Source organism: Grampus griseus (assembly GCF_964374135.1).
Source record: "Grampus griseus genome assembly, chromosome: 9".
NCBI classification, from domain to species: Eukaryota; Metazoa; Chordata; class Mammalia; order Artiodactyla; family Delphinidae; genus Grampus; species Grampus griseus.
Window position 1 is genome coordinate 68906553 of NC_139003.1, and position 12240 is coordinate 68918792.

Below are 12240 nucleotides of genomic sequence, written 5' to 3' on the forward strand. Positions count from 1 at the left end.
CTTATTATTAGATTTTATGTATTACCCATTCTCATAGGAAGTAAAACTTTATTAAATGTTTTAAATTTTACCTCATCCAAGCAGTTGACATGAACATTCTTGCTGGCTAACAATGTTCCAGCTTCTTGGACAGTACCTTAAAAAAAAAAAGAAAGAAAGTGCAAAGGTTTTTTTATATCTAGAACAGAAAAAAATCTAATGTCAAGGAAACAGACTTTAAAGGGTTATCTGTAAAACTAAGATGAGTCAGGTCAGGTTGCTAAGAAATAAAGCATCAATCGCATACTGTTTATTCCGCAATGTAATTATCCCAGAGAACAGATTCATATAGACTAAAATAGCTGCATCTTGCTTTTACTTCCATTGGCCTTATAGTATATTAAACTGGCCACATTTTCCTTTTGGCAGTAATACAATAACCACAAAGCATAACACTTTTAATACTGAAACAAATCTTAAAGGGCATCTAATCCAACCCACCATCTGAAGCTTAAATTGCAGTCAATGTAATAACAGTTCAAAATACAGTCAGTATTTATATACCTTGTCACCACTACGTCCTGTGAATTGATGGCATGCTCCTAATAGAATTCTTGGTTTGGAAATGCTGAGGTAAATGTATCTTTTATGCCTCGTACTATATAAAAGTGCCATATGGTCAGTATTCAGACTCTCATACTGAAAGCCATCTGATGTAAACCTGAAGGTCAGTCTCTGTAAATTTGTAAATAAGCTGTAATTGGGCCACGACTATCAGGTTTTCCAGCCTTCTGTAAGGCATACTAAGGCATAGTTGCAGGAGAGAATGTTGCTATTATCATCCTTAATAGGAGCCAATCACTTGTTCTGCCAAAAAATTTCTGGTGTGACGGGGAACGGGATAATGAAATTGCATGTTCTCAGGGAGAAAGGATGAGATAAGCCTCTCCTCTAAAAGGACATAAAAGAATAGAAGCATCCTCAACTAGGAGTTATTTCTTGTCTTTAAATTTAGAATTATAGTTCAAGAATGTGTTAAACTTTGCAGTTCTTCCAGAGCTAAAGGTGGAATGCAGAATGAAGCTTAGCCTGCTTCTTTCTACCCAACCTGCTTCTTAGGCACATGGTCTGAGTGCCCCTCACTAACAGAGGAGAGATACAGAAATGTCTCCTAGATTGATAGCGAAATAGCTCATCTGGGGAAATGTCAAGTGAGTGATCTACAAGGCCCCGAATTATGACAGCAGCTATTGTGCCAAGAGTTCATTTGTCTGGTCCCACCCTCCACCTGAGGGCAGTTGGTATCACTGGCTGAATGGCTACAGAGGGAGAGGGGAAAGCCTTCAAGCATGCAAGCAGGTTGTGCAGGGCAGCTTATCCATATCTGTGGCTTCTCACCAGAGACTCTCAAACATCTTTGGAAAGGAATTAGAACAAACTCCTGCACACCAGTTTCACTTGAGGAAGATGCTTCAGCTGAACCCCATTATCCACTGAGGAATAACTGAAGTTATTTTCCATCTGACTGAGAGATGTTTATGCAATAAAGGGAGAATACTATAGGGATTGTGATCATGCCAGAGCCTGCTATATGTTAGGGAAAGGATGGGGATTGCAATCATAAACATTTGGCTCATATTAGACAACAGGCCCATAATTCTATAAAATGTTTAGCCCAGTGGCTAACAATGTACAGTAAATCTGTCCAATCGCAGGGCAACTAAAAAAAAAAAAGTGAGTTGTTCACTCACATACCATGGAATACCAGTTAGTCTTTTGAAATGCAGGGACCAGGACGGGAAAATTTTTCTGAAACTGTTTGGGCTTCTAGAGAATGAAAACATATTTTGGAAAATAGATGAGCAAAATACCCCCAAGAGGAAAAACTTTTGATGATTTCTAACTTGGAGTTTCTAATTTAATGACATTAGGAAACTGTAGAAGGTCTAGAATAGCATGGAAATGGGAAACACATAGTTTACACAGAAGGATTTTTATTTTTTGTCATTCCTTACTGTGCATAGTATACTCTCAAACAATATTTTGCAATTAAAAGATTATTTGCTTTACTTGGGAAAGAAATATGTTAAATCTGATTTAACAAACTCTTAAGATGAGGGGATGTGGTACTATAAAGGGGATGGGAAATGAGTCAACATTTATCCTCATTGGAGACAAAAAAGAATAGACATAACTGACGAAAATAATATTTAATAATTTGTTTCCCTTGTGAGAATTTCTCCAAGTTGCTCCAGAGAAGAAAACACAACCCAACCTGCTCCATTACGGTGGGATAGATAACTTATCTGGATGGACCAGCATTTTAGCAGAGAAGAGATGATGATAAGAGTGATATTCTCACTGTTACTGCCCTCTCTTATATCACACTAGAGCCCTTTCAGGACCACTATAAAACTGAACAAGTCCTATAAAACCCTCAGTTTTCTTATATAGGAAGCAGAAATAATAACATCCATCCCACAGTGTTCTTAGGACTAAGGGCTTGGCTTGGTACGGGGCACGGAGTACAACCTCAGTGCATATTAGATGCTCTTGTTATTTATATTTACAGCAGCATAATATAATTCACTGCGACATTTCTAATATCTAGTTTGGGACCACTGGTCTCTACTGAAGACAAGGAGAAGTAGCCAAAACAAACAAAAAGGGAGAAACAAACTAACATGTCATTTTCTGTTTCCAGCAATCCATCAGATAGTCATGAGATCTGAATATTTATGAGTTTCAATCATTTAGTGGGATCCCTCAACAGGAATGTTTTGAGGAATCTATACCTAAGTTAAGTATTTAAAAAACTATTTGGCTTGTTAGTTGCTGTTACATTTATGTATAAGTAAAATCATGTATAAATAATTAAAGTGTCTGAATTTAAAAATAATATATGGATACAGACTTAATCATAGATACATAGTTATAAATGAATTTTAAAATAGACTTCTAATTACAACATATATTTTGAAATAGTGAATCTGTTTAAGTGTAAAGTTTCTAAATTCTCCTATGTGTATCTATTTTTAGACTTTGTAACAAAATGTCTTCAAGTTAGGATTATGAATCACTACATAAAAATTAGAGTAACTAAAAGAAGTAACTAAAGGAAGACAATGAAGCCCACAGAGGTTGCAAAACCTGCCCAGTCATATAGTTAATGGTAACTACGTATCTGGATTTAAATTTGTCTTTGAACTCTATGCTATAATTATTAGTAGACCTGAATCTTTCTATATACCAGAGGTACTAGAAATAACATTATTAACTACACAGGACCTTAGAGCAGGATCTTTTAACAGTCCCAAATTGTAAACAACTGAAATGTCCATCAGTGTCACCAGATAAGCAAATAGTAGTATATCCATACATAGAAAATAAAAGAAAAAAATAAGAAATTATTGGTGCAGTATGGATGAACATGAATATCATGATGCTGAGTGAAATGTCATGCAAAAAAAAAGGAATATTTATTATACTTACTGTATAATTCCACTTACATAAAATTCTAGAATAGAGAAATCTAATCAATAGTGACATCTATCAGTGGTTGCCTGGAGACAGGGGTGGAGGGAGTGACATTACAAATGGGTATGTAGAACGTTTTGGGGGTGACAGAACTGTTCACTGTCTAGATTGCAGTGGTTTCATGGATGTATACTTATGTCAAAACTGACTTTTAAAAAGTGTACACTTGAAATATGTACCATTTATCATACTTTAGTTATACTCCAATAAAACTGGTAGAATAAACCTTATTGTCCGAGTCCGCTTCACATCTCCTTTAACACAAACAATAATAATAAAAAAAATAATTACGTTACTTTCTTGTGAAATTGGCAGCAGTGATCCCAGGGATTTCAAGTACTAAACAAGATAAGTAATGAAAGACTTTCTGGCTTATATTCTTAAAGTTTAATTTATTTTGAAATAGTGCTTCCTCAGTGTTTAATGAAAAAGATATCAGAGCTTAGAAGAATGGGTCAATCTACAAATAATATAACCCAGTTAACTGTGCTTAAGTGATTTCATTTCTCTTCTGAAATGTTGTGAAATGGATGCTGTTAGTGACTATGATTTAAATGGATATGTGAGAAACAGCTTCTCAGTTTCATCTGGAGCTTCTTTTTGGCATTCTACCAAATAAACAACCTGTAGAATACCTAGAATGTGCATTTACTCAGAAGAAGAAATTGTTTAAAAGTGTCCGGTAGCAATGTGCGGTATTCTCTGGACTGTAAGTCCCACTTACAATTGGCTTAACTTCTGGAGGGCAGTGGTTAGCCGGAGGGAGAACTCAAAAATTTGTTGAGTTTATTTCAGATTGGCCAAGATGACAGGTCACACGTGGCTGGAAACTTATTGTTAGTTCCACGTACTAGTACTGACTAAGCCAGTGGTTCTCAAAGTTGAGAAATGTACTGAAGGGAAAAATATCAGCACTCTACTCACCTCCTTTCAAGAAAATTGCTTCTTATGAGTACGAATATAAACTTTGTTTATGAGCTTCGTTCAACTGTAAGCCAAAAATTATTTTACAAATTTTAAATGCACACAAAACTACAAAATCAATAACGTTTACAATTAAAATTAATTTGACAGATGAAAATATTTTGCTGCAATTAAATTGCCTCTCAAAGTGAATAAGATATGGTATGGACTCTGGTGCTGGTTTCATTTTTTCATTTTGTTTAGTTTGTTTTCAAGTCCAGCATATTTCTAGGACTGTGGGCCATATGATATCTCTGCTCTGCCACTTATTACCTGTATTATATTGGGCAAGCTATTTGAACTTTTCAGTTTCTTTGTTTCTTGTCTATCAAGTAGAGACTGCCATGTTTACCATAATAATAGCCAACGGAGTATTTTAAACACATTACTCATACTAACTCATTTTATCCTTATAGCAGTGTTGTGAGGTGGGTACCATTTTTCACATGGAGAACCTAAGGCTCAGAAACAGTAATTTGCCCAAGGCCAAGTCACCAGCAGATGAATGAGGTAGGATTCCAAATCAGACTTGAAAGGTTAACTACCATCCTATGCTGTCCCTCATAATGTTGTAGCTTAAAAATAATTCCTAGCTTATCAAGATTAAATGCATGGATATATGTAAAGTGCTAAGAATTATGCCAGGCCCAAAATAACAATCAGTCAAAGTTGGCTACGGTTGTTACTTTCTCTTATCTCCCATTACATTTTTTTAAGAGTATGGTAATGTCCCACAGACCTTCACTTGACAAGAATGTATCACATACTATGTCTATCTCACTTCTTTTCTCATCAGCTTGGACCAATTAAATAGGTGAGACAGTGTCTGTGTAATTTGTTGCACGATGTAGGCCCAGAAAAAAATCACAGTGCTAACCAGGCAAAATTCACATTAATTCTTTTATTTAATCTTTAAAAATAAAAACTAGTGGATACCTAATAATGTATCCAAGGATTCCCTCCCTACGTCTCCACACACACCACCTGCCGCTTTCAGAGACCCCGTTTATAAAACTGCTCACTTGTTTACACTTTTGAGAGAGGGTGATAGCTCTGGACTGCTTAAAAACAGAATTTGCATCCCTGGTGGATTATAAGTTGATGCGTTGTCTCCTTTTTTTGCCCAGCACTGTACCTGGCACAGAGCTGAGACTCACATGGTTGCTGAGCTGAATCCCAGGGCCACCAAAGGCACGGAGACATGAACCAGAGACAGGCAGAAAAGGGAGACTGCAGTGCCAAACAGGTCAGCGAGGACCGTGCTGGACAAACAATCTGCAACAACTCCAAGTCCCACAATTCTAGGCAAAGAACACATCATAGCAAATTACAGCTGTGACTGAGTTCAGCCTGTCGAGATCAGATGGAGTGGGCTCAGCTCATGAGCACCTGTTGAATTCCAATCCGATATTTCTCTCCTTTACGTTTAGACTTTTCTTGTCAGTATAAAGAATACATGTGCCTTTCTCTCTGTAGGTCCAGATGGGAGCCAGGTTACTTAGAAAAAAAGAAAGACTGGAAATTACGGAGTTTATGTTGCAATGACTGGCTCCTCTGCCGTTCGAGGGAGCTTAAAACAGCCAAATGAACAATGCCCGCAGTTCCCACACATCCGTATCGCCGCGCCGTGACAGTGCAGAAGCCACGTAGTCACGCTGTTGTCACCTGCCAGGTAACGGGACTTCGGGAACTCTTCTGGGACGTCCACTCGGGGACGGAGCGGAAAACATGGCTTCTGGCTCGTCCCCGGGGCCTGCGTCTCCCTCCCTAGGACCCGGAGCGGCGGAAGTGGGACGCGCGTTGGGAGAATGGAAGGGAAAGCGCGGAAGAGCGCGATTAGAAGGTCGCAGCCCTGCGAAGTGCGCAGAGCGGTGTGGACGCCTCCCCAGCCCCCTCGCTGTTCTGCGAGTTCCTGCGGCGGCCGGGGGTTTCTGGAAGGAAGCCAGGGAGGCCCTGGACTCAGAAGCCTCAATGCGGCAAATTACAGACCTTGTTTTGTGCCCTTGTAAGGAACCCTTCTCCTTAGGAGCTCCCTCCACCCGCCCCAAGCGAGGGCGGGGACAGCCAAGGGATCCAGATCTTTCGGCCTCCGGAAGTCGAAACGGCCCTCAGACAACCGATCTAAGAACCTGAAACTTCCAGACCACTATCGCCCAGACGGACGGTGGTCAAAATCACCTTAGGAGTTTTGAAGAATGCACATTCTGAGGCCCCACCCCGGGTCGCTCATTATCATCCGAAGTGGAGCCTGGAAATGTGCACCCTTCCAAAAGCTGATTTAGAAGACGAACGTCTGCAACCTCCGCTCCCGTCCCAGCGGCGCTTCTCCTTCCCCACCTCTCCGCCCCCGCAACCGGTCCCAGACCAAAGGTAGGAGTGCTGTTTCCCGGTCGCAGGATGTCAGCCTCGCAAAACCGCAACCCAGGGTCAGCCGGGCCGGGGGCGCCGCCCGGGCTCCGCCACGCCCCCCTTCCCTCCCAGGCCAGGCAGGCAGCGCCCCCGCCGCAGCCCAGCACCCACACCTTTTCCGATGACTTCCAGCAAATCCTTTTCCTCCTGGGTCAGCTCGCCTTTCTTTATGTGAACCATTGCTTCCGCCAGCTTGACAGCGATTGTTTCTTTGGGAGTATTAAAAAGTAAACGACGTGTCTGTATTAGGAACGCCAGCCGCAAGGTTAGGCAACTTGAGACTAGGACATTAAGTAGCCAACCGCGGAAGCGTTCGAATTCTCTCCACCCTCCCGGGGGCTGGCGAGCAGCGGGCGAGCTCGGGCGAGCCGGGCGGGCAGTCTCTACAGGCCCAGCAGTAGTCTCCGCCCCCCGCGAGTCATTGGCCCGGCCGGGAGGAGGAGCTGCAGGAGGCGGCAGCGAGAGTCTCCCATTGGAACAGCCTGGGAAGGAAAAACCAAATGGAGAAAATCAGAGGGGGGAAATTAAATGCCTGTTACACGTCTCCCACCGCCATCCTTTCCGGTGCACGTATTTAGGGACACACAGTATTTAAATTCTCTTTCTGGAATTTCTGTGTTCGGCAGTTTCTGCTAGGGGCATGCATCTCCCTTGCTCTCGATATACACCCCCCTTCATTTCCCAGGGAGTGGAGCGGCCCGGGACGGGGGCGGGCTGGGAGGCGGGGCGGCGTGGTAGGCGGGTCTGCGCCGAGCTCCGTGTGTCGGTGTCAATGTGTCTGTCCTTCACTCCTCCATTGTCTGCCGCCACCACTGCCGCCGCTGCCACTGCCGCTGCCGGAATCGCTGCAGCCCCCAGCCTCGCGCGTCGCCGCTACCTCCTCGGACAGGTGAGAAGCAGCCCAGGTAAGGCAGCGGGGGAGCCGGGAAGCCTTCGACAACCGGAGCCAGAGCCCCACCGGGAGCTTCCCCCCCTGCCGGTGCTGGCCCTAAGGAAGCATGTGCCTGCTGGGGCGGCTTCCTTCCTCTCGGTGGGGAAGCCGCCCCTCCACCCCATTACCATCACTCATACCGCGTATCAGTTCCCCGGAGTGAAGACCCGCCACTTGCCACATTTGGCCGTCCCGGGAGACCGAGAGCGGCCAGGCGCCGGCCACGAGGTGGGAAGTGGCGGGTGCCCATCGTCCCGTGCGTGGCATCGCCAGATGTAACTCCCGGGGAAGCCAGGGTTGAGGCTTTGGACTCGGGGTGGGGTGGAGAGGAGAGCCTCCCATTACGAGCGAGATGAACGCATGTGAGAGTAGTCTCGGGAGAAGGTAGTTCTCATTTGGCAACCTGCCCTCCTCACCCCTCCACCCACCCACCCCCACTTGTCATCTCCTTTGGCGTCTGTGGGAGCTGTAGAAGAAAACCGGATCTGATCGCTCTATGGTGCCCGTTAAGGACGTTTGGAAGCAATTTACACTTGAACTAATACTTCGTTTATGAAAGACAGCCGGGGATGAGGGGGGGAGGAGGGCCTCTTCTCTCTTCTAGAGTTCCCAGTCTCTTTGTAACTCAGATCTTGAGATTTATGGAAATAGGAAGGGGAGGGAGAAGGGGCGGAGATTAAATTGGTGTTGCTGTCTATATATAGCATTAGATTAGCCTCTTAATCCAACCTTCATTCAACTGTAATATGTAGCTTCAGGCTTTCACTATAGGAAGCCAGGGACCAAATACAAGCGTGTACCCTCCTGTGACTCAGAGACAGGACTTGCTTGCTAATACGAAGTCAGTCGTTCCTCCTGGGTGCACATCCATAACATATTTACAGCATCAGCGAAAGCTTCTGTAGAAATTAGTGTTTGCTGTTGTTTCTCTACAGTCTAGTATTAGTGTTTCTCCCAAGACGCGTCTGCTTCAAAGAGAAATATTTGTATAATTATGTAGATTTTTTTTGTTAAGCATCCCCCCCATACCATCACTTTCTCCCCGCTGTGCCATATATGAAGTGAAGTGTATTTTCCTCTGGCCATACGCCTTCATTTCTTGGAAGCATTCACTAACACTTGTGAAATCCTGGAAGATGTTCATTATTTCCTGCCTTTAACAAAATTTTTTCCCCAAATCCCAGATGTTTTCTTGTCTAAGTCTTCATCTTTACAGGCTGGGGCAGATCTGAGCCAGAACATATCACATGAAAATGGTTTGAAATTATTCATCGCAATGTATAACAAAGAAACTTTTGTTTGGGAATGCTTTAATAATGATGTGACTGTTCAAACAAGTAGTAACGCTTTTGAGTGACCCATCTTTTGTAACACTTAGAATGCTGCTATTGCCACAGTTACAACTGATTGAAAACACAGTATCATGAAGAAGAAACCCAGAAACCTAAGAAAATGCTTGCGGAGTAACCTTTCCTTACCATGTGACTTAACATTTTACAAGGGATGTTACAGAATTGGGTGCTTCATTGACAGTATTTCCATCTCTTGTGTCAAATTGGGGCCATGGTTACTTGAAGGTCACACCTGTTTGTCTCACTGAAGTTGTCTGTTCCTCGAGGATAGCAACTTATTATCTATTTTCCTGGTGCCTTATGGTACCTCCTTGGTATTTAGTCCTCTGTGAGTACATGAATTCCGTAAAGCTAGAGTGAATGACATTTAAAGTAAAAAAGCTAACATCTGCCTAGAAATGTATATAAATAATATGTTAAGTTTAAATTTCTAGAAGCAGATACGTAATGGATTGTGTTCATCAGATGGATTCCATTAATCGTTTTTGGCCAATGTTAATATTTAATGTAGGAATAAGATTAAGCTAATGAGCATACCTTAGACTAGATCAAGGAACTTTTTTTGTATTAAGAATGTATTCACATCTAAGGAGTTTTGTTGGTAATAAAATAGCTACTACTTATTGGGTCCTTAGTCTGTGCCGATATTCTACCAAGATGCTTTGTTATAAGATTTGTTTAATCATTGTTGTAGCGACCTAGGAACTAGCCAGTATTACCCCTGTTTCTGAAAATAAGAGGACAGAAACAAAAAGAAGTTAATTTGCCCACAGACCCACAGTTTGGAAGTATCAGAGCCAAAATTGGAACCTAGATCTGTCTCCAAAACCTTTTCGCTTTTCATTATTCTCTATCTCTGTGGCTAGCAATAAGGGGGAAATTATATATTCTTTAGCTAATAGATAACACATTCATGTGGTTTAGCGTGACAGAGGTACAAAAGACTCTCTGACCTCTTTGCACAGTTTCTTCTCCGTGCCGTACAACCCATGGTGTCTATTTTTCTCATACCTTTCTGAGAAATTGTATGTGTTTATATAGCTTATATGTATAGTTCCACTTTTTTTTTTTTTTTCTTACAGAAATGAGAGCATACTAACACATTGTTCCACAATATGCAATAGAATTTATATGTTGCTTTGGTCTCTGTTTCTTTCTTCTCCTTTTAAAAAATAATGATTTCTGAAATGTATGAAATCCTTATATGTGTCCCCATCATCCCTTTTTCTACTGCTACCACCCTGGACGTCTCTTGGCCTGTTGCAGTGGATTCCTAAGTAGCCTGCTTTCCATCCAGTTCATTCAAGGCACCACCATTAAGGCACCACCACCAATATACACTGAGCACTCATCATGCACCCAAGGATGAGACGTACTTTGTAAAGACAGAACTGATTCACTTAAAGCATGTCAGTGGCTCTCCACCTGCCGCAGAATAGAGGCTCTGGTCTCGTACTTCTGGTTCCTCTCCACCAGCCCAGGTTCGGTCTAGGAGGCTCCGACTTCTGGTCCCAGCCGGCATTTCCAGTCAGCCAGCCCCTCCCACATACTCTGCTCTAAGGTCACCTCACTGATTCCCTAACATGCCAGTAGTTTCCACCCCTTTGTTCCTGCTTTTCTCTTCCTGGAGTGACCTCCCTTCCCTCTTTACCGAGTCTTTCTCTCCTTCCAGATCTGATGAATCTCCTTCCAGATCTGATGAAGTGTCAGCTTTCAAGATACTTTCATGGTCCCCTCTCCCACCCCATCCAGGAGGGGAATACAGGCCCTAGTAAACATTTTTATTCCTGTCCCTCAGCAAGGGCGATAAGAACAGTCTTTCCTCAGGAGTTGCTGGTACAGTTGCTGACATCCTCTAATTTTCTCCTATCTTCTTAGGAGCCCTGGTCCCCACCCGCCTTGTACCCCGAAATTAACATCACCTTTGCTTCTTCATCTGGATCCCCATGAAAATAACCTAAGGCAGGCACCTTTTTCATGACATCCTAGTTCAGTTTTTGTTAATCTATTTGACCCCTTCTCCTTCTAGACTGTAAATTAACTAGAATTAGTTTACCTTTGCTTCTCAAGATTGTGACCCATGTCTCGCACGTAGTGTGTGCTCAGTACATGCTGAGTTGAATTCAGTTTGATCTCCAAGTTATTTCAGGTGGATTTGTTTCCCTACTTGACTAATCCTTCCTGGCAATGTGAGGTGATGTGGCCCTAAGCACACACAATCATAACCAAGGGGAGAAGGTCTGTAAATGTTTTCGGTCTCAAGCTGCTTGACATTCTGATGAATGCTACCAACCAAGAAAAAAAAATTGTACATATGCACATGTTACAAATTTTGCAGACCATTCCTGGACTCCCTCTTTGAAGCCCTTGACGTACAGCTCTGTGCTTTAAGAGAATGCCGTTTTCTTTTTATTGCAGGGGAATAGCTCATTTTTGAGTGTTGTAACTTTTGGGGTAATGTTTTCCTTGACATTTAACTTTCTTTTCTTGGGTACATTTCTTGACTGAGTGGATATTTGATGATATTAAGGATTTTTATTTTCTTTGAAACTAATATTGTGGTTATATGTTTAAAAGGTCCCTTATCTTTTAGAGATATGTACTGAATTGTTTAAGGGGGGGGAAATGGTAGGACATCTAAGACTTGCTTCAATATAATTTTGTGACAGTGGGGGACAGGGACTGAGTAAGAGTATTAATGAGACAAAGTTCACTGTGAAGTTAAGTGTTGAAGGTGGGCAATGAGTACATTGACTTCATTAGACTGTTCTCTCTGCTTTTGATACGTTTGAGATTTTCCATAAGGAAGTCTTAAAAAGGAAATCTGGACATATTACAGCCCCTAAGAAATTGTCGTTGTAGTTTAAACCAAAAACAAAAAAAAAGAGAGAGAGAGAGAGAAAGCAATATGGATACAAATGCTCTTTCTCTATACTTAGAGGTGAGCTTATGCGGTTATCCATTTAATGTTAAAACAGTTACACCTAAATCTGCAAAAGACTGTCTTGTGAGCGATGCATTTCCATAAACTGTTCACATCACCCTCTAGCTTCTCCACAAAACGAAGAG

At 42.3% G+C, this 12240-nt stretch overlaps 2 protein-coding genes across 4 annotated transcripts in view; one reads left to right on the plus strand and one right to left on the minus strand.

Annotated features, from left to right (window-relative positions):
• Window positions 1-7590, minus strand: part of ANKMY2 (ankyrin repeat and MYND domain containing 2) — a 34287-nt gene extending 26697 nt beyond the window's left edge. Inside the window, exons 1-2 of the mRNA XM_082661684.1 lie at window positions 7002-7590; window positions 72-136 (exon numbers count right to left, since the gene is read on the minus strand). Of these exons, the coding sequence (XP_082517810.1) occupies window positions 72-136; window positions 7002-7068 (132 nt within the window). The 5' untranslated portion in view covers window positions 7069-7590. The remainder of the gene's footprint in view (window positions 1-71; window positions 137-7001) is intronic.
• Window positions 6349-12240, plus strand: part of BZW2 (basic leucine zipper and W2 domains 2) — a 58614-nt gene continuing 52722 nt past the window's right edge. The window contains exons 1-2 of one of the 3 annotated variants that reach the window (XM_082661680.1): window positions 6349-6849; window positions 7740-7793. In XM_082661680.1, coding sequence (XP_082517806.1) covers window positions 6734-6849; window positions 7740-7793 — 170 coding nt within the window. In that variant the 5' untranslated portion in view covers window positions 6349-6733. Of the gene's footprint in view, window positions 6850-7648; window positions 7794-12240 lie in introns of those variants that run through there. The other 2 variants (XM_082661683.1, XM_082661681.1) reach the window with 2 other exon arrangements.